General features: G+C 37.0%; 2 protein-coding genes across 7 annotated transcripts in view; one reads left to right on the top strand and one right to left on the bottom strand.

Moving 5' to 3' along the window:
* The window catches only part of tmem235b (transmembrane protein 235b), a 30,807-nt gene extending 25,912 nt beyond the window's left edge, over positions 1-4,895 (top strand). Inside the window, exon 5 of the transcript XR_015504355.1 lies at positions 4,836-4,895. The gene's annotated coding sequence lies outside the window, so the exon portion shown is untranslated. The remainder of the gene's footprint in view (positions 1-4,835) is intronic.
* A 131-nt stretch (positions 4,896-5,026) lies between these two features.
* The window catches only part of tha1 (threonine aldolase 1), a 47,237-nt gene continuing 25,897 nt past the window's right edge, over positions 5,027-26,366 (bottom strand). Inside the window, exons 1-7 of one of the 6 annotated variants that reach the window (NM_001002176.1) lie at positions 25,484-25,818; positions 23,288-23,371; positions 22,875-22,963; positions 18,789-18,974; positions 16,334-16,471; positions 10,828-11,020; positions 7,382-7,786 (exon numbers count right to left, since the gene is read on the bottom strand). In NM_001002176.1, the coding sequence (NP_001002176.1) occupies positions 7,479-7,786; positions 10,828-11,020; positions 16,334-16,471; positions 18,789-18,974; positions 22,875-22,963; positions 23,288-23,371; positions 25,484-25,727 (1,242 nt within the window). In that variant the 5' untranslated portion in view covers positions 25,728-25,818 and the 3' untranslated portion in view covers positions 7,382-7,478. Of the gene's footprint in view, positions 7,787-10,827; positions 11,021-16,333; positions 18,122-18,570; positions 18,975-22,874; positions 22,964-23,287; positions 23,372-25,483; positions 25,842-26,366 lie in introns of those variants that run through there. The other 5 variants (XM_087274878.1, XM_087274877.1, XM_087274879.1 and 2 more) reach the window with 5 other exon arrangements.

Raw genomic sequence — 26,366 nt, 5'->3', positions numbered from 1 at the left:
TTAATGGGACCTTAAGGGATGTAAGGATTTATTTAAGTCACGATTAGATTCACTTAATAATTTTGAGTTAACGATTCAATTTTCTTTTTTTTTACTAAAAGAGATTAAAGACATAAAAAGGTAATTGAAAAGGTGTCTCTTTATTACAGCACTCCTGCTTGTTTCTTTGAATTTAAAATTGAAATTTTAAAACACACAAGTTACACAAATGAAAATATATAAACAAAGGCGTTTTGTACACCACACTTAAATTATCAAAGTCCTCTAGATCAGGGGTGTCCAAACACGATCCTGGAGGGCCGGTGTCCTGCATATTTTAGTTCCAACCCCAATTAAACACACTTGAACCAGCTAATCAAGCTCTTTCTAGGTATACAAGATCTCCAGGCAGGTGTGTTGGAGGAAGTTGGAGCTAAACTATGCAGGGTACCGGCCCTCCAGGACCGAGTTTGGACACCCTTAATTTAGATGAAGCATACATGCAGCCTGATCCCACACATTAGTATTTTACGTATTAAAAAAAAAGGCTAATACATATGACTTAAGAATTATAAACGACGTTTGAAAACATACCTCCACACCACATGAGTAGGTTGCTGCTGGAAGTGGTGTTAGTGAGGTCAGCAGGGGATGCTCAACCTGTGGACAGTGCGGGACCTAACGGCCCAGTTTAGTGTAAGAAAAAAATTATGAGGATTTGGAAAATCCAGCCGAATCTTATGAGGAAACGTAACTATTTTACTTGTTTTTTTCAGTTTAGTATTTAATTGGTTTAGTCATACGAAAATGTGAAATTTTTAAAAAGGAAGTGCGACACCTAAACCCAACCGTCATTGGGGATAAGCAAATCGTACTAAATTATAGGAATGGTATCAGATGAATTCATACAGATTAGTCTCTAAATCAAAACATTATGAATTGCCGTGAGATTGTGTTGGAAAATCTCAAAGAAGATATTCAGCATAGCAGTCTCAACATGCACTGCAGTACCCTGCGTTCAGCGTGGTCAGAATGAACCTGAACATTCTTAAACTCATACCTTTATACTGTTTCATTTTATTAACTTTAGATGCTAATGAGGTTTCTCCTTGGCTGTTGGCGGAGCTATGCTCTGTATGTTTCCAAAATCCATTGCATGTGATGGTTTTCTTTGTCCCATTACCCATCCATATTTTACAATTTGTACCATCTGCCGAAGATGTGGTCATCTCAAACAATGACTTGTCTTCTCAATCATAATTTAGCCCTTTTGTGAAATGAGCATCAATACACTACTCAGAGCAGAAGTTGGGTCAAGACAGACTCATTTCTGATAACAGTCATGGGGACTCTACTATCAGTAAGCACCGTATTTTGGATGAGATGCTAAACTGAAGTCCCGACCCTCTGTGGTTGTTAAAAATTCCAGGATGTCCTTTAAAAAGAGTAGGGGTGTGGCCCCAGTATCCTGACTAAATTTGCCAACTAGCCTCTGCCCATCATTGCCTCCTTACCAGTGGTGTAAAATAACTAATTATAAATACTCAAACTACTGTAATTGAGTAGTTTTCCCAGGAATTGTAATTTTCTAAGTAGTTTTAAAAATGTGTACTTTTACTTTCTCTTGAGTACATTTTTAGTGCAGCATCTGCAGTTTTACTCCACTACTTTCCTTCAACCTGCAGTCACTTTATTATTCCCTGTCTATGGTGATCAGAAAAATCAGTCGTGTGATTCCTGTCCAATCAAATCACACATAGAAGGTAAATCGCCTCTTAATGAACTACCTCAAGACATGGGCTATTTATAATTGCAGAAAACTGTTTGGAAGAATTAAAAGTGTCCAAGAAAATGTCCAAAATCTTTACACACACTGACCCAGAGACTGTTTAGCTGCATGTCAAACACTCAGCGGGCACAAGACTTCAACATGAGGTCAGATGGATGTTGTACCCTAACAACAGATTGAAATTAAATTAGGGTTGATGTTAGAACTCAACGTCGATGTCCAACCTAAAACCAATCAAATATCCACGTCTGATGATGTTACAGCTTGCCATTGTATGGATGTTACCACTATGACGTCTGTCGGCTGTTGGATTTTGGTTGCCATAACTGATGAATAAATAAATGTCAGTATTTGACATCAATATGATATTGAGTTAAGATAATTAATAATTAAGTTGGCTCAACGTTGGATTTTGGTCACTTTCTGTCATGACTGTGTTTGTCCACCAGATGCCACTGTAGTTCACCCGCAACCCCCAGAGAACTACAGTGGCTTAAGAACTACATTTCCATACATTCTTTCGCGCACACACCCGGTCTGTCATCTACACTGATTAACAACCACAGCTGTCTCCGTTCTCCGTTGATTACCTGGACTATATATTCAGTAATTTATCCTCTGTTAGTTGGTCGTTGTCGTCTTTATCGGTATGTCTGTTCCTGATTCCAGTCTGTATCCTGTTATTCTTGTTAAAGTCTAGTTCGAGTTTTATCTGTTTGAGTTCCTGGTTTGATTGTTACTTTGTACTTTGGGTTTTTGTATTTTTGTCACTTTCTCTGCACAAGACTATATTAAACTTCACTTGGATTCTACTCCCGTTTTTGTTCCTGTTTCAATCCTGAAACGTGACACTTTCTAACAACCTAAAATCAACAAAATATCAATGTAATTTGACGTCATTATTGGACATCAAAATAATGTTGTCCCTAGACACTGGCTGAACATTGAATTTTGGTCAATCTTCACATTGAATTGAATTTTGGTAAATCACATCTTCCCAACCTAAATCTGACCTAATATTAATGTCCTATGACGTTGTGTGCTTGCTTGACAGACTCGATGCAGAATGTTTCGTTTACACACATCCACAAATGAAATGTAAATACATCAGCTTTTCACAGTGTAATTCTACTTTTGAGGTCTTTTAAAAGTTCTTTTTACTCATACTTTGAATAATATTTACAACAGATACTTTTATTCTACCTGCACTACATTTTACTGCCCCAGTAACAAGGGTTTGTACCTTTTTTTTTTACCTTTTTTTTTTCTGAGAGTGTAGGCAAGTAATGGTACTTTTACATGAGTATGATTTTTTTTTTTCAGTACTTTTTCCACCACTGCTCCTAACCATCTTCATATCAGTCTGTCTGCTTGCCACCAATAAGCTCTGGTTTGGCGCAAAAGGTTGCCGTCGTATCAACCCTGTGGATGCAGCACACTGGTGGTGGTTGAGGAGATTCCCCCCAAATCTGTAAAGTGCCAAGAAAAGCACTATATTAATGTAAAAAATTATTATTAGAGTAACTACCCCTCATTGGGAATGAGCAACTCATATTAAAATATACAGTTGAGAAAAATTTAAATCAGCCACTAAATCACAAAGTTACGAATTGCAACATTTGCATGAGCAGTATTTAGTCCAAATTAGACTATCATTTTGCAATTTAAAGCAAAGACAGAATGGTCTGACTTTAGTTTCGTCCACACTATGAGCAATTTAAATCGGCAAAACAAGCGACCGTTCATTTTCAATGGAGAGTGAGCAACTTCCGACAACCTCTGTCTACATGAGCGACAGTGACCGTTGGTGACAAGGTGGGCATGTAGAATGATCAAAGTTGAGAATCCTTCAATTTTGTGCAAATAAAGGGCGACTTTCTTAAGCGACAGCCAATAGGAGCAATAGTAGAGCTCACATGAACCCTCTCTCATCTCCAGCAGAGGCTGGTTGTATTCTCCCTGCTGTAGACTTACACAGTCCTGCGTTTGCAGCAGATAAATAGCCGCAATGACAGAACACATTTTTATCATGATCATCTTTGTAATTAAGCATGTTATGCACTGATTCCATTTATATTTAGTATTTCTCTGAACAACATTTTCTTTCAGCAGCACGTAAACTCATCTACTCTCTGTGAATATCACAAACCTAATCAACCTCAAGGTGAAAATGCCCACAATGGTTTCAATCGCCACCCAAAGCGACAGACAGCAAGAAATTTGTGCCTCATTCACACAAGCTGCAACTTTGTAGCCGTCTGTCGCTCTGGGTGACGACCTGCTGCAAACGCAGGTCTGTTTAGCTCTACAGCGCGCAGAATACAACCGGCCTGAGTGAGCTGAGAGAGGATCATGTGAGCTCTACTGGTGCTCCTATTGGCTGTCACTCCAGAACGTCGCTCTTTATTTGCATATAGTTGAAGGATTCTCAACTTTGTCTCAATGAACGGCATGACCATCTGGTCACAGCAGTAGCTCGCATAGATGGAGGTCAGTGGAAGTTTCTCGCTTTCTATTGAAATGAACTGTCGCTTGTCGCTTTGCCACTCTGAGTTGCTCATAGTGTGAATGAGGCTTAACATTTTTTGGGCTGCTACTGTGTGTATAACTCTTTTTGGTGCTTATGAACAACGCCATAAACTTCATCTTACTGTACCACTGAAATATGCATATTCAAGCAAAAAATATAGTACAGAAACAGTAACATTAGCAGATTACTGTTAATGTGCTCTATAGGAAACTAGAACATGGCAGAATTATTGGTAGATCACAAGATCAGAACACACTGAAGTCTACTCTGAGGCAAACATAACATTTTGACACAAAATTCCCTGCACTATGACCTCGATCTTGAGCATTGTAAGTGAAGAGGAGCTGTTGAAGCCAACAGTGTCAACCCTCATAAAGTCTGAGAAAAAGAAAAGGTAAGCATTTGGAAAACCAAGGCTAATGCCAACCATTGACAGCTCTTAAGTAGACATTATTTTGCACAGATTACATATTATAAAGATTATTTATTTTACAGTGGATACTTTTGTTAAGCAGTTTGTGCTTTTTTTTTTTACAGATGCAACTCCAGATGTTGAGATGTAATTGCTGTGTGAAGTCTGCCGATGAGAAATTCCAAGTAGGTCTTTCATGAATAAGAGTTGATAAAAGAGAGGAATGTGATTTGGAGGATTCTAAAATTAAAACACAAAATACAATCCTTTTTCTCTACGGTAAATGTTGATCAATGCAACCACAAGTAATCAATAATAATAATAATAATGCATTTTATTTAAAGGCGCCTTTCATGACACTCAAGGTCACCGTACAGGACAGCTAAAACAATCAATTCAAATAAAAACACAATAAACAATACAATACAATAAAAGCTTTAAAAATGCAATCGGGTCAAAAAGAATAGGCTGTTCTAAACAGATGTGTTTTGAGTCTAGACTTAAATTGTGAAAGAGTGTCTAAATTACGGAGATCAGGAGGGAGTGAATTCCAAAGCTGAGGAGCAGAGTGGCTGAAGGATCTGCTCCCCATTGTGACAAGGCGGACAGAGGGAACAGTGTGGTGAATGGAAGAAGAAGATCTGAGTGTTCGAGAAGGTGTGGTGATATGAACAAGATTAGTAAGGTATGGAGGAGCAAGATTGTGGATGGCTTTAAAGGTGAGAAGAAGTATTTTATAGTTAATTCTAAAAGGGATGGGAAGCCAGTGAAGCTGTTGTAGAATGGGTGTGATGTGACAGAGGGGGTTTTTGTGATAATACGGGCTGCAGCGTTTTGTACCAGTTGTAATTTATGAAGAGTTTTTTTAGGGAGGCCAAACAGAAGGGAATTACAGTAATCTAAATGGGATGTGACTAAACTATGAACAAGAATGGCAGCTGAATGAGGTGTGAGGGAAGGACGTAAACGATTTATATTTCGAAGGTGGAAATAGGCGGACCGGGTGACATTATTAACATGTGCAGTGAATGAAAGGGTGCCGTCGAAGATGACCCCCAGACTCTTAACCTGAGGGGAGGGGGTAATGACAGAATCATCAGTGGAAATGGAAAAACTATGTGATTTATTTAAAGTGGATCGTGTACCTATAAGTAAAAGTTCAGTTTTATTGTCATTTAATTTCAAAAAGTTTGTGGTGAACCAGGATTTGATGTCTGCAAAGCAATTAGTAAGGGATGAAGGTGGGAGTTTGTTGTTGGGTTTGATTGATAGGTAGAGCTGGGTGTCATCTGCGTAGCAATGAAATTGGAATTGGTGTTTGCGGAAAATATAACCAAGTGGAAGAAGATAGATGATAAATAGCAGTGGACCCAAAACTGAACCCTGGGGCACACCTGTAGTGACGGGGACTGATGATGATGTGAAAGACTTTAATTGAATGAACTTTTAATTGAATTCAAGTTTATCTATTCACAGTCATCTGACCACCAGAGTTGATGTCCGCAGGGATTTAAAACTATGTGCACACTTTTAGGGGGTGATTTTAGGGATTGTGGCTTTGTATGTACTGCTTCTCTTTTCTTGAATGCTCATATGGAGCAGTTTTTTCATAATTTTGCAGCTATTTTTATTTATTCTATCCTGCTGAAGAATTTGCCCTCTCCTGTGTTTTGTAATGTAATGGGCAGCACAAATGTCTTGATACCTCAGGCTGTTGATTTCGCCATCCACTCTGCAGATCTCTTGCACGCCCTATACTAAATGTAACCCCAAACCATGATTTTTCCTTCATCAAACTTGACTGATTTCTGTGAAAATCTTGGGTCCATGCAGGTTCCAGTAGGTCTTCTGCAGTATTTGTGATGATTGGGATGAAGTTCAACAGATGATTCATCAGAAAAATCTACCTTCTGCCACTTTTCCAAATGATCAACTAGAAGCCAGACTAGAAAGCCAGAGATCCACCCAACAAAATATGTAAAATAGAATTAAAACAGTAATATTGTAATAATAAGTACAAAATCAGAATTGAAACATAAATAATACAGTCTCTCATATTTGACCAAAATTGCACAGTTTTTTTTACTGGCACCATTTATTTTAGCTGTGGTTTATTCCAGACTAATAATGTCCAGTAGATAGAGCCTCCAGGATAGATCAGTTGGAACAGATAGACCAGACATGGTTTCAGGATTGTTTTTTTTTTTTTTGCAGCAGCAGCAGCAGTCAGAACAACTGACAAAATCCTTCTTTGATTGATGAGTAAGGAGAGCGATGAATTGTCCAGCATAAGAAAAAGCAATGGGTCGCATTGGATCTGAGTTTCCATTAGATCTGATAGAAAGTCTCGTATTTTAGTCCAGAATAATGCAATTTGGGGACATTCCCAGAACATATGTATGTAAGTACCTTGTGTAGAGTTGTTACATAAGTGACAAAAGGGGTCTGATTATTTTTTTCATTTTAAATAACAAGTAGAGGGTGGCATAAGCTTTGAAAATTAATTTATAATGATCATTTGGTGAGCTGGATGACAACAAGATTTTTGTCAGGTAGTGTATTTATATAGGCGAGCACATTTAAAAAACTATATATTTTTTATTCTGACAAAGACGGAAGGGCTCATGGCATTGGAACAACACTCGAGTGTGTAAATAATGACTGAAATACGTTTTTTTAGATGAATAATTTATTTCCCTTAAGTGGGTGAGTCAAAGTGAGTGCCAAAAAAGTCAAATGTTTTACAAAGAGCAGATAAAGGACTTCTCTCACGCTGCCCTGATGGACCTCCGCTTGTGCTGTTGAGCCACAAACTGAGCCTTCAGTATAGCCAGCTGAGTGTCTTCCTCACTGATGCCCAGGTGCCACACAGCCCTGACTGTGTCCCCAACATGGGGGAACATCAGAACAGGTACCCCTTGACCCAAAGCCTTCACTTCTTCCTCATCTACGCCTGCCATCCTCTCACAGAACTCCACCGGGCTCATCTGACCCTCCCTCAGAGAAAACCTCACGATGTTGGTTTGAACGGTGTTCAGATCAACCTGATACAGTGCAGGGTCACTCTCTAACAGTGCTGTAAGAGAGAAGATGAGAGACGTTACATAAGACTCTTGAAATATTTAAATTGGACTCGTTTCATAGAGACATTTTAAATGATGATGACATTATAAATGGCTCTTTTCAGTGCGCCGAAGGGACTGAAAACATCAAATAGGAGTTTAACAATATATTGTGACATTACACACTCACCACCACTTTACTATATATTGGCTACACCTTATTAGCAGGAGGTTGAACCCACTTTAGCCATCTTTATTTTTTTGAACAATGTGCAGGAATTTTTTAGCAGATTTGTTGGCTCCACATCCATGAGGCAAATCACCCATTACACCAGATCTATAAAGTGCTCTAATGGATTGAGATTTGGCGACTATTGAGGCCAATTTGAGTGCAGAGAATACACTGTCATGTTCAAGAATTCAGTTTAAGCTTTGCGATATAATTATTTTGCTGGGTTGTAGCCATGACAAATACCCACTGTGGTCATAAAGAGATGTTTGTAAACAATGTTAAGGGCCCAATGTGTATGAGAAAATGTTTACACCACCCTTATATATTGTTGAATCCCGGAGATCTTTAAGTGTTAGGAACTTTTGTTATTAGGTTTTAAATGTATACAGTGCATCCGGAAAGTATTCATAGCGCTTCACTTTTTCCATATTTTTTTATGTTACAGCTTTATTTCAAAATGCATTAAATTCATTGATTTCCTCAAAATTCTACACACAATACCCCATAATGACAATGTGAAAAAGTTTTTTTGGAAATTGTTGCAAATTTGTTACAAAATAAAAAAGCTGAAAAATCACACGTACATCAGTATTTACAGCCTTTGCTCAATACTTTGTTGATGCACCTTTGGCAGCAATTACAGCCTCAAGTCTTTTTGAATATGATGCCACAAGCTTTGCACACCTTTCTTTGGAAATTTTTGCCCATTCCTCTTAGCAGTACCTCTCAAGCTCTATCAGGTTTGATAGGAGGCGACAGTGTCCAGCCATTTTCAGATCTCTCCAGACATGTTCAATAGGATTTAGGTCAGGGCTCTGGCTGGGCCACTCAAGGACATTCACAGAGTTGTTGTGAAGCCACTCCATTGATATTTTGGCGGTTTGCTTTGTTCATGTCCTGCTGGAAGATGAAACGTCGCCCCAGTCTGAGGTCAAGAGCACTCTGAAGCAGGTTTTCATTCAGGATGTCTCTGTACATTGCTGCATTCATTTTTCCCCTCTATCCTGACTAGTCTTCCAGTTCTTGCTGCTGAAAAAAAAAACATCTCCACAACATGATGTTGCCACCACCATGCTTTACTGTAGGGATATTATTAGCCTGATGATGAGCGCTGCCTGGTTTTCTTTAAACCCTGGCATTCACTCCAAAGAGTTCAATTTTGGTCTCATCAGACCAGAGAATTTAGTTTCTTATGGTCTGAGAGTCCTTCAGATGCCTTTTGGCAAATTCCAGGCAGGGAGTGGCTTCCGTCTGCCCACTCTGCCATACAGGCCTGATTGGTGCATTGCTGCACAGATGGTTGTTCTTCTGTAAGGTTCTTCTCTCTCCACAAAAGAATGCTAGAGTTTAGACAGAGCAACCACTGGGTTATTGATCATCTCCCTGACTAAGGCCTATCTCCCCTGATCAGTCCTGGTGGTTCCAAACATCTTCCACTTACGGATGATGGAGGCCACTGTGCTCATTGGAACTTTCAGAACAGCAGAAATTTTTCTGTAACCTTCCCCAGCCTTGTGCCTCGAGACAATCCTGTCTCAGAGGTCTACAGAAAATTCCTTTGTCTTTCTGATTGGTTTGTGCTTTGACATGCAGTGTCAACCCTGGGACCTTACATAGACAGCTGTTTGCCTTTTAAAATCATGTCCAATCAACTGCATTTACCACAAGTGAACTCCAATTAAACTGCTGAAACATCTTAAGAATGATCAGTGGAAACAGAATGTATCTGGGCTCAATATAGAGCTTTACTGGAAATGCTAGTGTGCAATTTTTGTCTGAGTCTGAATTGAAGACTCTGTTGTGGTACCGGTGTGTTCTTCTTCTGCTTTTGTAGCTCATCTGCTTCAAGGTTTGGTGTTTGTCTGTTTAGAGCTGCTCTCCATCAAACCTCAGTTGTATTCAGGGGTAATTTGAAAAAAAGAAAAGGTACTAATCTTGTCATTGTCCTTGTTTTGGCAACAGAGCTGCTGCTCAACAGATATTTTCCCTCTATTTTTTCAAACCATCCTCAAGAATTGGTAGAAGATGATTGTTTTTGAAAATCCCAGTAGATCAGCAGTTTTTGAAACACTCTGACCAGCACCAAAAACCATTGCCAGAACAGAAGGGGGAAAAGTAACAATTATATTTTTGTGTTGCCTCAATAAATTGTATCTTATCTAATAGTATCAATTTATATCTGTGTATTGTTACACTCGTACTATATTCCAAGTGTTCTGGAGCCACACAATCGCTTTGTGAAGAACATCATTTAAGTCATTATTCGCTTATATAATTTCCATTCAGGTAACTTTCCCATTCGCTGAGCTGAACTCAATGACCGGATCAGTCCCATTTGTCAACAGAATCATTAAAATGATCTTTTTTTGCTCTTCAGGGCTTGACAGCTCTCATCTGGAATATTTTTTAAAGAGCAGAAAAATTCACCTTTTGTTTCCGCTAGAATAAAGTACTTTAAATAGGTTTCTAAGAATAAGACAGGCAAATTGATGAATTTTATATTTGACTGGACTACTTCATTGAATTAGACTGATCTGAACCGCTTCAGTTTTGACTGAGTTGTCTTTTATGCTTTCAGCTTTTGATTTATCAAGCATTATTTTCCATTGAAAACGAGTATAATTAGATGACTAACAAAGTGGTTGTGTTAACTAAGTTATTCTGCGAACATTTTTGACATCAACTCTGCTTCTTTTTCTTCTTTTATAATCAATGTGGTCTAAGAATACCTCAGGAAAGCTGTTGCAGCACAGACTAATATAGAGATGCATTATATTCAGTGTCGTGCTGAGATTTCAGAGAAAGCTTCTGTGGTTTTGTCACCTTGAGCAAAGTGTCTGGCGTTCCTGTGGTCCTCCTCCAGTCTTCCAATCATATCTGACAGGGCGATCTTACCAGCTGCTGCCAAGATACCCAACTGGCGCATTCCACCGCCAAGCACCTTGCGGACACGCACCGCTCTCTGTATGAAATCTTTTGACCCTCCTAGCATGGAGCCCACAGGTGCCCCGAGTCCCTGCCAAAGTGCAGACACAGCAAATAAGTCTCTGCATTGTTTGAGATTTCCAGCTCTGGGCATAAAATTTAATTGATTGGGTGAAGCAAAAAAAAAAAAAAAAAAAAAAAAAAGCCCAGTACACATATATAATATTAATTACAGCTTATATATACAGATATAATTCAGATATAATTATTTTGTTTATTTTATATTTCAAGAGTTCACACTTAGATTGCTGATACTAATTGTAGGTCTGGCATGTGGGAGAGAACCCTGAGCTTGGAGATAATTGAGCCCAGGACTCAAGTCTCAGGGCCCACGGAAGGAGGGGGCCCTTGATTGCCTGATGAAATTATTTGCGCTATGACGTGGGAAACGTCTCTTTGTGTTATTCTTTCACATGGAGTATTCCTTTCAGCTTGCTGCTGTTCAAAACCAGTGATGCCGCTAAACTATGGCTCGGAGCTGCTTTAGCTCAGTTTTGAATAGCCCTGTTTAGACCCCGGTAAGTGACAAGATGTCCTGTTTTTGCCAGGAAAAAGTCCCTTATTTACCAGCACAGTTTCTATTTCAGCTACCGCAAGAATAGTCCAGTAAAATTCAACAAAACAAAGAGTAAAATCCAAACAGTATCAGTTATTTATGTGCATTTAGAGAAGCCAGGATAGGTAGAATCATGCAGAATGGACTCTGTCTGGGCCATGTGTCTGCGCAATCGTGATCGATGATTGGCTCCTCTTCTAGAAGGCGGGGCTTCATTCACTATATAGCAATCGATGATTGGCTCCTGTACTAGAAGGCAGAGTTTATTCGCCATGTTGGCCGTTACACTTTTCCCCATTCAAAAGGATACGGGTGACATGTCTTGTGTCTTTATCATAACTGAAACAACATCCGACCAAATCAAATAGCCTACACACCGAGTTATCAAAATGTCAATCGCTGTGGAGTATCTATCGCAAGAAAATTCTTGGTTTAAGTCTAACTCAACCCGTTAGAAGGCAACGTTTTAAATTAATGAATTTACACTTTTATAAAAATGACAGCAGCCTAACAATCCAGAGCAATGAAATAATGGCGCAAAAAATCAGGCAAAAAAATAAAAAAAAACATTAGCACAACACCAAATGGGAAATTAGAAGTGTGACTTTTAAAGATATTTTAGGCATTTTCGCTCAACTAAAGTTTAAAGTATTTTTTTTTTACCCTATTTAATATATTTATTAAAAAGCACTCATTTAGGATGCAAATGCAAATTGTTTTTTTAGTGACTTTACCTGCCTGTTTAAAATTTTACGTTAGATTATGTTAAAGTTTATGTTATGTGATTAATTTTTTATGCTTGTACACCTAATTTTAAATAACATTCATTAGCAAATTAATAATCTTTTGAGAGACGATAAATCTCGATGAATCAGGTAGTTTTTGAGAGCACCCCCTGTATAAGAGGAAAAGGGGGAGATGGGGTGGATGGGGGGGTATGTCAAAAGCTAAATTAAGGGAAGTAAGGTGAAATCGGCTGTTTATTGTAGGGTTTTAGTTTTAGCAGTTTTAGTACTTGAACTTGAACTACTTTAGTTTACTGTTATATAATATGTATATGTTGTTTCAGTTAATGAAACCTGTTTTTATTAATTTATCAACAACAATACTGGAGTGAAGTGTTTGCAAAGCAAAAGCTTTAACATTTTAGATATTTCTATGTGCTTGTCACTTAATACATATTTTTATAGAATAGGATAGGTTGATTTCACTTTTTAAGTTGCCCAAAAACTATTTTTATTAATATCTGATTTTAGTTATATCAATGTCTTTAATTATTTAACATTATTAATATTATTACTCCATTATTATTTCACATATAAAACATTTGTATTTTGTTTATAAATGAAAATGTATTCATCTGTAAAAAAAAAAAAAAAAAAAAAAAAAAAATATATATATATATATATATATATATATATATATATATATATATATATATATATATATAAACTAGGCAGGTTAGGGTAATTAGGCAAGTTATTGTTCTGTAGACTATTGGAAAAAAAATAGCCTTAAGGGGCTAATAATTTTGTTCTTAAAATGGTGTTTAAAAATGAAAAACTGCTTTTAATTTATTAATTCTTTTATTTATATTTTATTCTGTATAAACATAATTTGGGAAATATTTAAAAAACAGAAAAAAAATCTAAGGGGGGCGAATAATTCTGACTTCAACTGTGTGTGTGTGTTTGTGTGTACATACACACACACACACACACACACACACACACACACACACACACACACACACACACACACACATATATATATATATATATATATATATATATATATATATATATATATATATATATATAAAAACATTTGATAGTAGTAGCTTTTACAATGTTATTTTAGGGCTGTTGATAATTAAGTTACTATGAAATATTGATAGTATGATATAAAGTAATATATGGCTAGTTATATTGGCTTCTATTTCACCTACTCAATGGAAAATAAACACGTTCTATGTGAACACAAGATTCCTTCATTCATACAAGCAAGTATAAATAAAAGTGATTTAAACTACACAAAATAAATGACAGCTTTAAAAGTAATCTCCCTATTATAATCACTCAAGTATAAATGCATCGCGATGGTATAATCTAACAGCTGTTATATTTAACTGGCACCTGGAATGCAGATGTTTGCTTTCTGCTTAGGTAGTCAGGGCAGACAGAAACAATTGACTTTCATATTTCTGATCTTTGTCTCTGAAGCCTCAATTACATTTAATGTCTTTACAGCAGGAGGGAAAATTCAGTACAAGAGAGTAGCCGTTTCCTGATACATGCAAACATGTTCTGTAATTAAAATGCAAATACGCTTGTTGACATCTACTCAAAGGATTTGTTTGAGAGTCGAGAGTGATTAGTTTTACTTCAGGGTCTCTTCAAATCGACTTCGCAGCTCAGATTTTAACATACACGCGATCTGTGAGGAGTAATGAGGAAGGACATTTTAAATCCTCGATGATACCACATGATTATCAGAGGAAAGTACCATCACACTTTGATGAAGAGAATAAAAAATAAGCCTCGGTTGTTGGAGGTGTGAGATGCCTTCAGGGCGCAGGTTATAAAGCACTGGCTTTAACAAGGTCATTTTCAGTGCCTCTCACTTACTGATTTCTCTTGGTTTTTGGTGAAATAACTCCACAGATGGTCTATCACTGCCTGGAGATGTTTTGTTCAAAATTACTGAAATAACTCGACAATATAGCCATAGCCTGAAAACTGCTATTGGTTTCTAACAGTATATACTTTTTTCTATTAGGAAAATAATCTTATAGCTCCGTTTAAATTTGTGGCTGCATTTGCTATGCAGATTCATTTTACAAATGTTCTTCTCCTTCTCACATAAAGATTTTATTGGTCCACCGGCAGCAACAGTAAAACATTCTAGCTACATTGTGCTGAAATATAGACTAGCCATTTCTGTAAATTATTTAAGACAAGTGGATAAAGAAAATTGCAAGAGTTTTTAAGCTTTTGAAAGAAGCCTCTTTTAGCGATGTGTTTTAGCGACAATTTCTCTTTTATTTATGTGTGTATATGCAATTGAAAGTCAGAATTATTAGCCCCCCTTTGATTTTTTTCTTTTTCTAAATATTTCCCAAATAATTTTTACCAGAGCAAGGAAATTTTCACAGTATGTCTGATAATATTTTTTCTTCTGGAGAAGTAAAAATAATAAGATAGTAATAAGATAATAAGATAATAATAATAATAATAATAATAATAATAAGAAGAAGAATTCTGGAGAAGTAAATAATAATTTTATTCAGTAATATAAAAATTCATTCATACATTAATTTTCTTGTCAGCTTAGTCCCTTTATTAATCTGGGGTAGCCACAGCAGAATGAACTGCCAACTTATCCAGCAAGTTTTTACGCAGCGGATGCCCTTCCAGCCACAACCCATCTCTGGGAAACATCCACACATACACACACACACACACACACACTCATACACTACGGACAATTTAGCCTACCCAATTCACCTGTACCGCATGTCTTTGGACTGTGGGGGAAACCGGAGTACCCGGAGGAAACCCACGCGAATGCAGGGAGAACATGCAAACTCCACACAGAAACGCCAGCTGAGCCAAGGATCGAACCAGCGACCTTCTTGCTTTGAGGCGAACGTGCTACACACTGCGCCACTGCGTCGCCTAATATAAAAATAATATTTAATAATATCTTTATCTTTTGATCGTAAAAAACACATTCTAATCCTGTGATGTGACTATTGCGGATATTCACATTGTGATATCGATGCTCAAACGATATACAGTTCAGTCCTAGTATTCATATTTCACTATTATCCCAACAGGAAAAATTGTGAGCAAACCCGTTGCCATCCACATCCTTTTTAATCGCCTGCTCCTCTGCTCACTCATAAGCCGGTGTTCAATTAGTCATGCTCTAGTGTCACACTGAGCGCTCCTGTGATAGTGATGCAGTCAAGGATGATATAACAGAAGTTTCTAAATGATTTCTGACCACAAGTGGTGTTCTTACCAGGTGGATACAAGGCCTCAGTCATATTCTCCTAGAAAAGTGGTCTATTCATTGGTAAATATCTAAAAATAGCAATACTGTAACAGAAAAAATAAAATACAATATAATAAAGTGAACTCTTTAGAGAGCAAGTACAGTTTCATCCCTGAAACCTAAAAATAACACATACAAATACTTTCTTTAATACCCCTAACCTTTTCAGTTAATTTGCCGATTAAAAAAACACATGAACTGGAAGCTAGGACTGTTTTTTCCCCATTTTGTGACACAGTTCCTAGAGAAACGAAATATTACATGAGAAAACAGTGAGCGTGGCATGTTTTTTTCTACTGGGAGCTGATTGGAGGCAGTACAGTAGGCAATTCATTCAGAAAGATTGGGAAAATTGTTTGACTATTCTAACAGACACCTTCTCCTCACCATTTCTGGTTGTTGTCAAACTGACAGTTGGAGGGGTGTGGTTAAGTATATTAGCCTACGCCCAATACCTCAGACAGACGTGATCTGAACTGAATTTAACTGAAAACAAACAGGAAGTGCATTTTCAGATTACAAGGAAATTTTTTTAATGACAGGTACAGATTAATTGTTCATTACAAAACTAGCAATGTGAGCTAACAATATCAATAGGGTTAGTTTTGATTTCATGTGTACTTCAACAACACATTTGCATGTTCACAGATCTCAGATGGAGACTTGACACTAAGGTAAACAAATCAAAATATATTTTCCATTTCATTTTCCAAGAATACAAGAGCTTACCTTAGACAGACACACACTGACAGAATGACAGTGCTGTAGTATAGCAGAGGGCTGAACACCCAGAGCTACAGCTGCGTTCATCACCCTCGCTCCATCCATATGCACCGCCAGACCAAACTGATCAGCCACAGAGCGAAGCTTTCAGCAACAAAAAACAACAGTTATAGATATTAGTTCATGTATGTCCAAAACTTTTTACATCTTATACCACTTTTAAAATTAAATTAACACGAAGGGAGCATGAATATTTTCTGTTTTGGTAAAATAAAAGTTTGTCAGAGGTTTAGACTATAATGTATTTTTTCCTCAATGTATCAGATTAAGCAATTATACAGTGTCATAGACAAGAAACATACCTATGGCAATCTGTTTTAATATTTAATCTATACAACATGTCAGTACCTATTCCATGCTACTGTTATTATTTTATTATACAAGGTGGTCTTAATTATTGTGTACTGTACATGACAGAGCCCCTATTATGTATTTTTGAAAGTGAGCTTCCATGCAGTGTGTAACACAGCTCTAAGTTAATGGAAACATCCAGCTGAGGTTTAAAATCTAAAAAAGCACCTCATTTAAAACTATTGATTCGTTAGTGAAATAATCAACTCAGAGTCGAATAAATGAATCAAATTGGGTTCGGATCTTTTGTTTAATTGCATTGACGTCGATACGGTACATCACCAAATATGTAGTTCCTGTTCCGGTAAAATGTAAACGCGTTTTCACTTTTTTAGACGTTGATATTTGGTTGATTTTAGGTTGATTTTAGGTTGGACGTTGGACATTGACGTTAGGTTCTGATGTCAACCCGATTTTCTTTTCTAAACAAAATGCAACGTCCCACAACGCTGGGGTGCAACGTCAATCTGATGTCATGTTGACGTCTTGTGCCTGCTGGGTGTTTAAAGCCATTTCGGTCATCATACATTAAACATCCATCTTCTTCTTATCAGTGACATGCATTTAAATAGTCTCTGGGTCATTACATGTAAAGATTTCAGACATCTTATTGGACACTTTTAATGCTTCCAAACAGTTTGCTTCAATTATAAATTGCCCATGTCTCGAGGTTGTTCATTATGATGCGATTTACCTTCACTCAAAAAAATGATGTAACGTTAGATGTTGTTACAAATGGGTTAAATCTTCACAGAAGTGTTGTTCAGCTACTAAAATCTTTCGATGAAAGATTGATAAAACTATTTTTAGTTTCATAAGGGACCTTTTACAGCATAGATGATGTAGTTTTTAATTATTTTAACAACAAAACGCAAGTAAAAACTGCTATTCCGCCTAGTCTCTCCCTATATTGTTTACCATGCAACTTTAAATATTTGCTCTAAAATAGAATGTCAGTTTGGCTTGCACGCCGCCGGACAAGCACTAGTCACTTTTAACACATGAGAGAGGGTTCTTTTGGGATGCTCGTGTTTCAGGAGGCGTGGCTCTAGACGGCAGGGGAGGGACTGTGATTCAGAGATTTTTTCTATTCTAGAAGAGTGTTCCTACAGGTGGTTTGTAAAGCCCACTCACCCATGTGAGGCACACTCAGAAATGCATGTTTTTCAATAGATATGGAGTGATTGTAAGAAAATGTCTGGTGCAAGTAGGTTCAAGGTAATTGTTATTATCTACAAAGTATAACAGTGGCTAATAAATAAGTACCTTTAGGTGATGGTTAAGTACTAGTATCTATGTTATAATGTATGCATGAGTAAACAGATTATGTGAAAAATGTACAAATAATTTGTTCTGATCTGCCATGAGATTGTGTTCAGAGCTCTCACAGAGAGAAAATGAAAACGAAACTTAACGGCAGCAAACTATAAAAGCAACACTTCACGCTTGTTTTGCCAACACAACGTGGTGTCTTTGTGGCGTAAACACGGTGACACTAATGAATATTAATGAAGTTCCACAATAGAGCGCGCTGATTGGTTTGAACCAAGCCTTACTCATGCATTAATGTATTACACTGTAAGACGTAATAGGACTCACTCAGGCACAGACGCCCAGTCTGCACGCTGGAATACACGCTATTATGTCATGACCGTGACGCAGCTTCAAAAATTTGTTTCAAACAGGAAGTACAAATTTGCTTGAAATAACGCAAAAACAACCAATTTACACTTTTTAGTGAAATATAGGTGTCCTAATAGTGTTTTTAGCAGTGTGGGACACATATACGACTGTCAACAGCTCAAAAAATGTGTTTTGGTGTTTCGTGACACTTTAAAGCAGGAGTGCAGAAATGCACAAAACCTGTTCATGTTGCAACCCAAACTGAAGTATGTTTAATCGCTCACTTAGTAAATGAACATCACTAGGCAGTTTAAGTGGAGGGATTGTGTCTTATTGTTCAGAGTTTAGCCCAAGGTACCTGACTGCCTCAACATATTCTCTGACTGTCTCCCACATTTAATGAACTAGTGTTTAAGTAATATCTAACCTCCTGCAGGAAGGCGAGTGGGAGGACGCGGCCTCCCTGGATATTGTGTGTGTTTTCAACACACACCAGGCGTGAGCGTGGGTAGTGTGGGTCAGGGTAACCATGGCGGATCTTGGAGATCAGCTGGTCCAGGTCAAAGGTGCCATCGCCGAGGGTACGGAGTGTTGCAGAATGGACGCCTGCGAGCTATAAGCAAACACAAAAGCACATTTACTTCAGCCTACCCATAATGTGGCATATGGGTGTTTCTTCAGCTATGAGCACTTTTGGACTTTTTGAAAACACTGCTTTCAGATCTAACTTGTTCATTTAACCCTGTAAAGCCGACAATATGAAATAAAAGTAAAGAAAATGTTTTTGTAAAATGGAGGTTTCAGACCTTAGATCACTTGAATGTTTCTCTGTCTGAGGAAATAATCATTTGTTTTATTCTGGAAACTGTAAAGTTTCCACCAAATTCGAAAAAAAAAAAAAAAAATAGAATTTTTGTTTTGCACAGGCAGCTAAGCCGACAGCTAGCTCTCTGCAAATCTCACATGGTCGCCCATTGAAGCTAAGCAGGGCTGTGCCCGATCAGTACCTGATATCCACGTGGGAAAGCTAGGTCGCTGTCGGAAGTGGTGTTAGTGAGGCCAGCAGGGGGCGTTCATCCTGAAGTCTGTGTGGGTCCTAATGCCCCAGTATATTAATAAAAACTCTATAATGCTCAGTGAGCATTAAACTGAGCTCAGACTCTCTGGTCATTAAAAATCCCAGGATGGCCTTTGAAAAAAGGTAGTGGTTTAAACCCAGCATCCTGGCCAAATTTGCCCACTGGCCATATCTTAATTGGCTTCATCACTCCGTCTCCTCTCCACCAATCAGCTGATTTGTGGTCTGGCGCAATATGGCTGCTGTAGCGTGATCCAGGTGGATGCTGCACACTGGTGGTGGATGAGGAGATCACCCCCACTGTGTAAAGCGCTTTGAGTTTCCAAAAAAGCACTATTGACCTTATTCTCCGCAGACGAGCGGGCGCTGCCATTTGAATCTTTTTGGCACGAGACTTCCGGTCTCATTCACTTCCATTAATTTTTAGACATTAAAAACTGCTCGTTTCGCTGTTTGATGTTGCAAACTGATATTTGCTTGTTATATTATTCTACTTGGTCTGTATAGTCATGCAAACATTTGTTTGTAGAGCAAGTAGTTTGACCGTTTTTTGCCGTTTATTATTCCTTGTCATTTCTCCCATAGGCGACTGAAACGGAAGTTCTAAGACAATCGCTAAAACAGGCGCACTTCCGCATTTTAGAATAAAGTCAATATAAATGTAAGGAATTATTATTATTATTATTATTATTATTATTAAAATACTGCCCTTTTTTCAGGTGCTTATATTCATTTTTAATCAACAAAATACCAATGTTTTAATGTTCATTAGAATTAAGATATCAATATGTGGTATAACATCTGATTATCTAATCATGACAAAGGAAAATAAATTCCTGTGAGGGGAAAAATGCTCTAAATACATAAAAACCAAGATTTTTAAGTGGTCTGATAATTTTTTTGTTTATATATTCTCAAAATTAAGTACTGGTCATTACATTTTGTAATACTCAGTTAGATTATATTTGCTGTGATATTGATTGCATGATTCTGTATCATGAATTAATATGCATTACAGTTGATATAGAGTGAAATATATGGAGTTCATCATCATTTATTGTGGTGTTTATCAATATTTCAAACAAACATGGAAGGCTTTTTATGTTTATTAATATTTTTTCATCTAATACTGGAATTCCCAAACTTATTTGTTGGCCAAACTCCCATAGCCTAAAAATAATACACATTAAAATATTAACTTTAATACCCCTTTAATACATTAAAAGTTAATCGTGACTTGACACAGGTCAACAAATAAAACATTTCTTTATTTGAAAAGACATTTTTATTTAAAATGTTCTATTTTATACTTCTCAATGCCCAAGTTACAATTTTAGAAAATAGTAATGTTCATTTCATCGATAGAAAAGAATTAAGTGTGTCTTCTTTCTCTTATCTCTTAAGTAATTTTATTTGTATATTTTACAAAATAACCAACCAATAATCTACATTTGGTCAAAAGTAAGACTGAAGTAATCAGTGCTAAAATCAGTTTTACTATCAGAGTAATAAATCATACATAAAATATTTTAACTACATAAATAATATAAATATATTATGAAATTATAATATTTCACAATTACATTGCAAACATTAGAGATCTCTTGAAAAAAAAACATTAAAAATATCTTTCTGACTCTGAGTATTTTGAATGATAGTGTAGATCAGGGGTGTCCAAACTCGGTCCTGGAGGGCCGGTGTTTTGCATAGTTTAGCTCCAACTTCCTTCAACATGCCTCCCTGGAAGTTTCTAGTATACCTAGAAAGAGCTTGATTAGCTGGTTCAGTTGTGTTCAATTGGGGTTGGAACTAAAATATGCAGGACACTGGCCCTCCAGGAGCGAGTTTGGACATCCCTGGTGTAGATGAATCAAAGACCAAATACATGTAATTGAACAAATACAAGATTGTACAACTGTACATATCCACTGTACATACACATTTGTAACTATGTTCATATCTATCTGCATACGTCTGATTACTAATAGCAAACTGTACATATATTAATCTATAGCAGGGATGTCTAACTAAATTTCTGTAGGGCCGCACCCCGGCACAGTTTAGTTCCAACCCTAAGTAAACACACCTGATCAAACTAATTGAGCCCTTCAGGCTTGTTTGAAACCTACAGGTAAAGCTGTGGTCACACTGGGCTTTTCCTCCCATAATTCAATTCAATTCAATACAGCTTTATTTGTATAGCGCTTTTACAATGTAGATTGTGTCAAAGCAGCTTCACATAAATGGTCATAGTAACTGGAACAGTGTGGTTCAGTTTTTAGTGATTAAGTTCAGTTTAGTTCAGTTTAGCTCAGATCAGTGTGATTTAATAATTACTGAGAGTTCAAACACTGAAGAGCAAATTCATCGATGCGTAGCTCTACCAATCCTGAACCATGCGAGCCAGTGGCGACAGCGGAGAGGGAAAAAAAACTTCACCTGATGGGAGTGAAGAAAAAAAACCTTGAGGGAACCAGACTCAGTTCGGCAAAATTTAATTTCTCCGCTGGCCAAAAGTCTTGTGCAGAGCTTCAGTCACCGCGGTGGGCTGGAAGATGGCCTCAGCGAAGACTCGTATGTCCCTGGAGCGTCGCTGGAATCAGTCTCATGTTCTCCACTTCCCATGACCATCAGCGCAGCAGCAGCTCAGGATATGGCCTGATCCCGGATAGACTTCTATTCATCCGCATACGAATGCTTCAGACCGGAAACGCAGGGTCATGCGTCAAGTTTCGCAGGTTTCTGCGGTGAAAATCACATCACTTGACTGCGTGAGACCAATCGAGGATTAAAACATGACCTCTCTGGACAGAAATTTAAAACATGGAGCAATCGCTCGCTTTTTAAAATGTCTAATAAGCTTGTTTAATCCCGCCCCTTTTCGCAGCGCCGTAAGACAGAATATCGCATGCTCAAACTCTGGTGTGACCGCAGCTTAAGTGTGTTGGAGCAATTGTGTAGGGCTGCAGCCCTCCAGGAATTGAGTTTGACACCCCTGATCTATAGTAAATCTCTGTTTATAGTTATACAACCTGTATATAGTGTTTATAGTACATCCATTTGTAAATATAACCCATAGATTTTCTATAACTGCACTTTATAACTTACCTATATACCTGCACTTGCTGCTAATGCACTCCTGGTTAGACTTAAACTGCATTTTGTTGCCTTGTACTTATGTGTAATGACAATCAAGTTGAATCTAATCTAATCTAAGGATGTCCACCACAGCTCTAGTTATTCTTCCTTTTTTAATTGAACTCTCTGATGGAAATGGCATTTTAATATTTTAAAACAAAATGTTCTGCATAAATCATGCTGTGCATTAATTTCAAATGAATTCATCTTTGATTATTTTGATAATAAATACAGTAACAGACAAACATATTAGCCTAAATTAAAAATAAACCCCTTAGTCGACAGATTTGTCCATACCTGTGCACTTCCTCCCTGCTCATAAATATGAATATGAGAAAGATCACCAGCTATCATCTCATCACCCCTCTCCCTGCAGTGGACCATAACTGAGACAGAAAAAAGAGGAGGACAAATATGAGTGCAACATATGTGCTGGCATGAACGCTTCTGCTATACATTACTGCAACTTCTGGTCACAAACAAGAACCAAATTCCATGAACGGCGAGCTATTTCTGTGAGCTTGAGCACAAATCAACATCATTTTTCAAATATCAGATTTTAATGGCCAGAGGCGGCTCTCGGGCTGTGACACAGACCACATTCACTGCAAAATAGCATTATATGTGTCCATTTTCCCTCCAAGCTTTTACCAAGTGACAACTGTAAACAAGTTTTATTAATAGCCTTGGGCAGAATCCTGCAGTCTCACCTGCAATCAGGTTACTCATCGTTCCTGAGGGCACATATAAAGCCGCTTTCATGCCAAACATTTCAGCAGCTATTTTCTGTAGTTCTGTTGGAGGAAAACATATGTATACAATGTATTTTTAGCAGCGTATAAAAGTAGGCAGGTCTACATTTCCTATTGCAACAACATGTAACAAACATTTTGCATTGGATATATTAACACTAACTAAAGTTTGGACACATTCTTTAAAACAATATTTATATTGAGTGAAAATAAAAAATGTGGAAAATGAAATCTAAACTTTTTATCAGTGCTGAGTTACTAAATGTATATATATATATATATATATATATATATATATATATATATATATATATATATATATATATATATATATATATATATATATATATATATATATATATATATATATAATTTTTTAACAGTATTTATTTGAAAAACAGAAAGTGTTTGAATTTCCTTAATGCCTCTTTTGGCCAATTTAAAACATGTTTGTTACAAATGTTTTAATTACTGACTAGGTTTTGTACTATTTTTATATTGTGTTTGTTCATTGTGTCGTGTGTTGATGATGTATATTTCTTTGTAACTTTGTCCTCTGCTGCAAACTTTACCAGGACTGTTAGAAGGATTATTGTATTTCTTCTTCTTTTAATTTTGTTGGCGGTTGACAAACAATGAAATTGTCCATTTTCGTGACCAACTGGTATGGAGTGTGGATCATTACGACTTGATGGTCCATTTCGCTGTGGCAACCCCAGATTAATAAAAGGACTAGGCCGAAAAGAAAATGAATGAATTTTGTAAAATGTCATTGAATTTGAATTGAACTATTATCTCTTCTCAATTCTTACTAAGAGTCCCCCTTTCATCTTCATAATTCATGCAGTGTGATAAAACATTCGTGCAGTGTACCATAACATGTTCAACTGTCTCTTCTTTGTTCACAAAACTCACATTTTACTGTACCAAAAGTGTACTATTTAAATTAAATAGTGTTCTATTTAATTTTGTGAGTCCAAATCTCACTCTAGATATTATCTCCTCTCTTCTGTTTTTCCAACACTTCTCATTTCTCCTACTTTCTTTTGAATTCTGTAAAACCACCAGCCCCTTTTCTCATTATCCCTTTGTTGTTGCCACCTTTCCTTCATTCTTTTTTAAATAATACTCTTGATTTCCGAGTATTCACTCAGAGCAGTCACTCACTGTTTTCAAGAAATGACTAAAAACTCAACTATTTAGTCTCCACTTCACTTCATAATCTGCAATTGCCTCTCTGGATAAACCACTAACTTTACTCAAAAAAAAAAAAAAACTAATTCTTTCCTTCTTAGACTTTACAATCCTAAAACTTGCCTATAGCACTTATTCATTGTTGCTCTTATAGTTGTGTAAATTGCTTCCTTGTCCTCATTTGTAAGTCGCTTTGGATAAAAGCATCTGCTAAAATTGTAAATTTCACTCAATACTTACATTTGGACTAATGTTATTATTTTTAACAGCTTGTTTTGCTTTATTATCTGCAATTTCCTTTCCTTGAACACCAATATGCGCAGGTACCCATAAAATACTACTGTTATACCCATCATTTGAATTGTATATAATGTTAAATTTTATTGACTCACTTTCATTTCTGCTTTTTTTACAGTCCTTCCAAAACTTTTACTTTCCCTCCTCTCTTTTTTCTAACATGGCTTTAATGTTTCTAGAGTTGGATGTTCTTGATTATGAGCTTTCAAATTTACCCAATACCTCACAGATAACTGAACTCTTCTCATTTCTTAAGAAATTTCCCCCATTTTAACTTGTAGTACTGCAATTGGTTTAATATTGTATCTCAATGGGACTTCCTGGTTAAGTAGTAAGTGGGTCAATGAATGAATGAATGAATCAATCAATCAATGAACAACTGTATTATCAGTTCCTCAAAAGTGGTTAACAGTTGTAATGCTAGTTTTTAAGCATGTCTGATAAAAAATGTGAACTAACGCCCTCTGATGGCCATAAGGGGAACAACAACAACGGGTAAGAAAACTGTCCATGAAAAGCAATGATTTCCTCCACATCACATCTGATCATTTACCAGTCGAATCATATTTAACTCGACTCGAGCCTCTTATGTGATAAAAAACAAGAGTCTATCCTACGGATGTCCATAAAAGAGACGTGCGTGTGTGTGTGTTGCTTTCGAACCATTAACTGTAGGGTCTTCTCCAAACACATCGTCTCCGACCTCCGCTTCCGCCATGGCTCTCCGCATCGCTGCTCCGGGTTTAGTGACGGTGTCGCTCCGGAGGTCTACCGTGCGAATGGCGGATCCCGTTACCGTCTGCGGAGACCCATAATACAACCGCACCGGATTTACCCGAAAAACACGAGGTTTGTATAAACAATGACGGACTAAACGAACTATAACCGTTAGTGTTTTGGAGCTCATGTCTTTCTTTATGCACTGTCATATAAACGTATGCTAACTATAAAGTGCATCAATTCACAGGACTTCACTGAACTTTGGTAAACTGTTTTCGATAATCATTGATGTAAACGACCCGGAGCTTTCAGACATGAATAATCAAACTCTCTGGACATCGATCAGTTTACAGTAACACAGTCCAGATAGTTCATCTCCAGAGACACACCATGCAGTCTAAAGTTTGAGTAGGGGAGAGTTGCAACGACTTATTCCTCCATTCAGTGATGCTAGTGATGATATTCATATACTACATATACTCGGTTAGATCCTCCTTTAATCTGAGTAAGATCAGCCATATGTGATCATTACTTCAGTATAAAACCAATTTTTTTGGAATAAAAGTAATTTTTTTAATTTTCAGAAAATTTCTCATGCGGTCTAATCTGTTTTTGTGAAACATTATTCATTCATATGATTTAAATCATGGTTTTCTTAGTTTTAAATAGGTATAGCCGTCAAACGTTAAAGCAATTGTATCTCCCTATAGACAGTTTAATACAAAATTAATTGCTAAAAAGTTTGCCATATTAATGGATTAATGTACAATTTAATTTAATTACAGTTTCATTAATTTTCTTTTCGGCTTTGTCCCTTTATTAATCT

Source organism: Danio rerio, chromosome 12 (genome assembly GCF_052040795.2).
Source record: "Danio rerio strain M-AB ecotype USA chromosome 12, GRCz13ab, whole genome shotgun sequence".
Lineage (NCBI taxonomy): Eukaryota > Metazoa > Chordata > Actinopteri > Cypriniformes > Danionidae > Danio > Danio rerio.
This window is presented reverse-complemented; position numbering and strand designations above follow the sequence as displayed.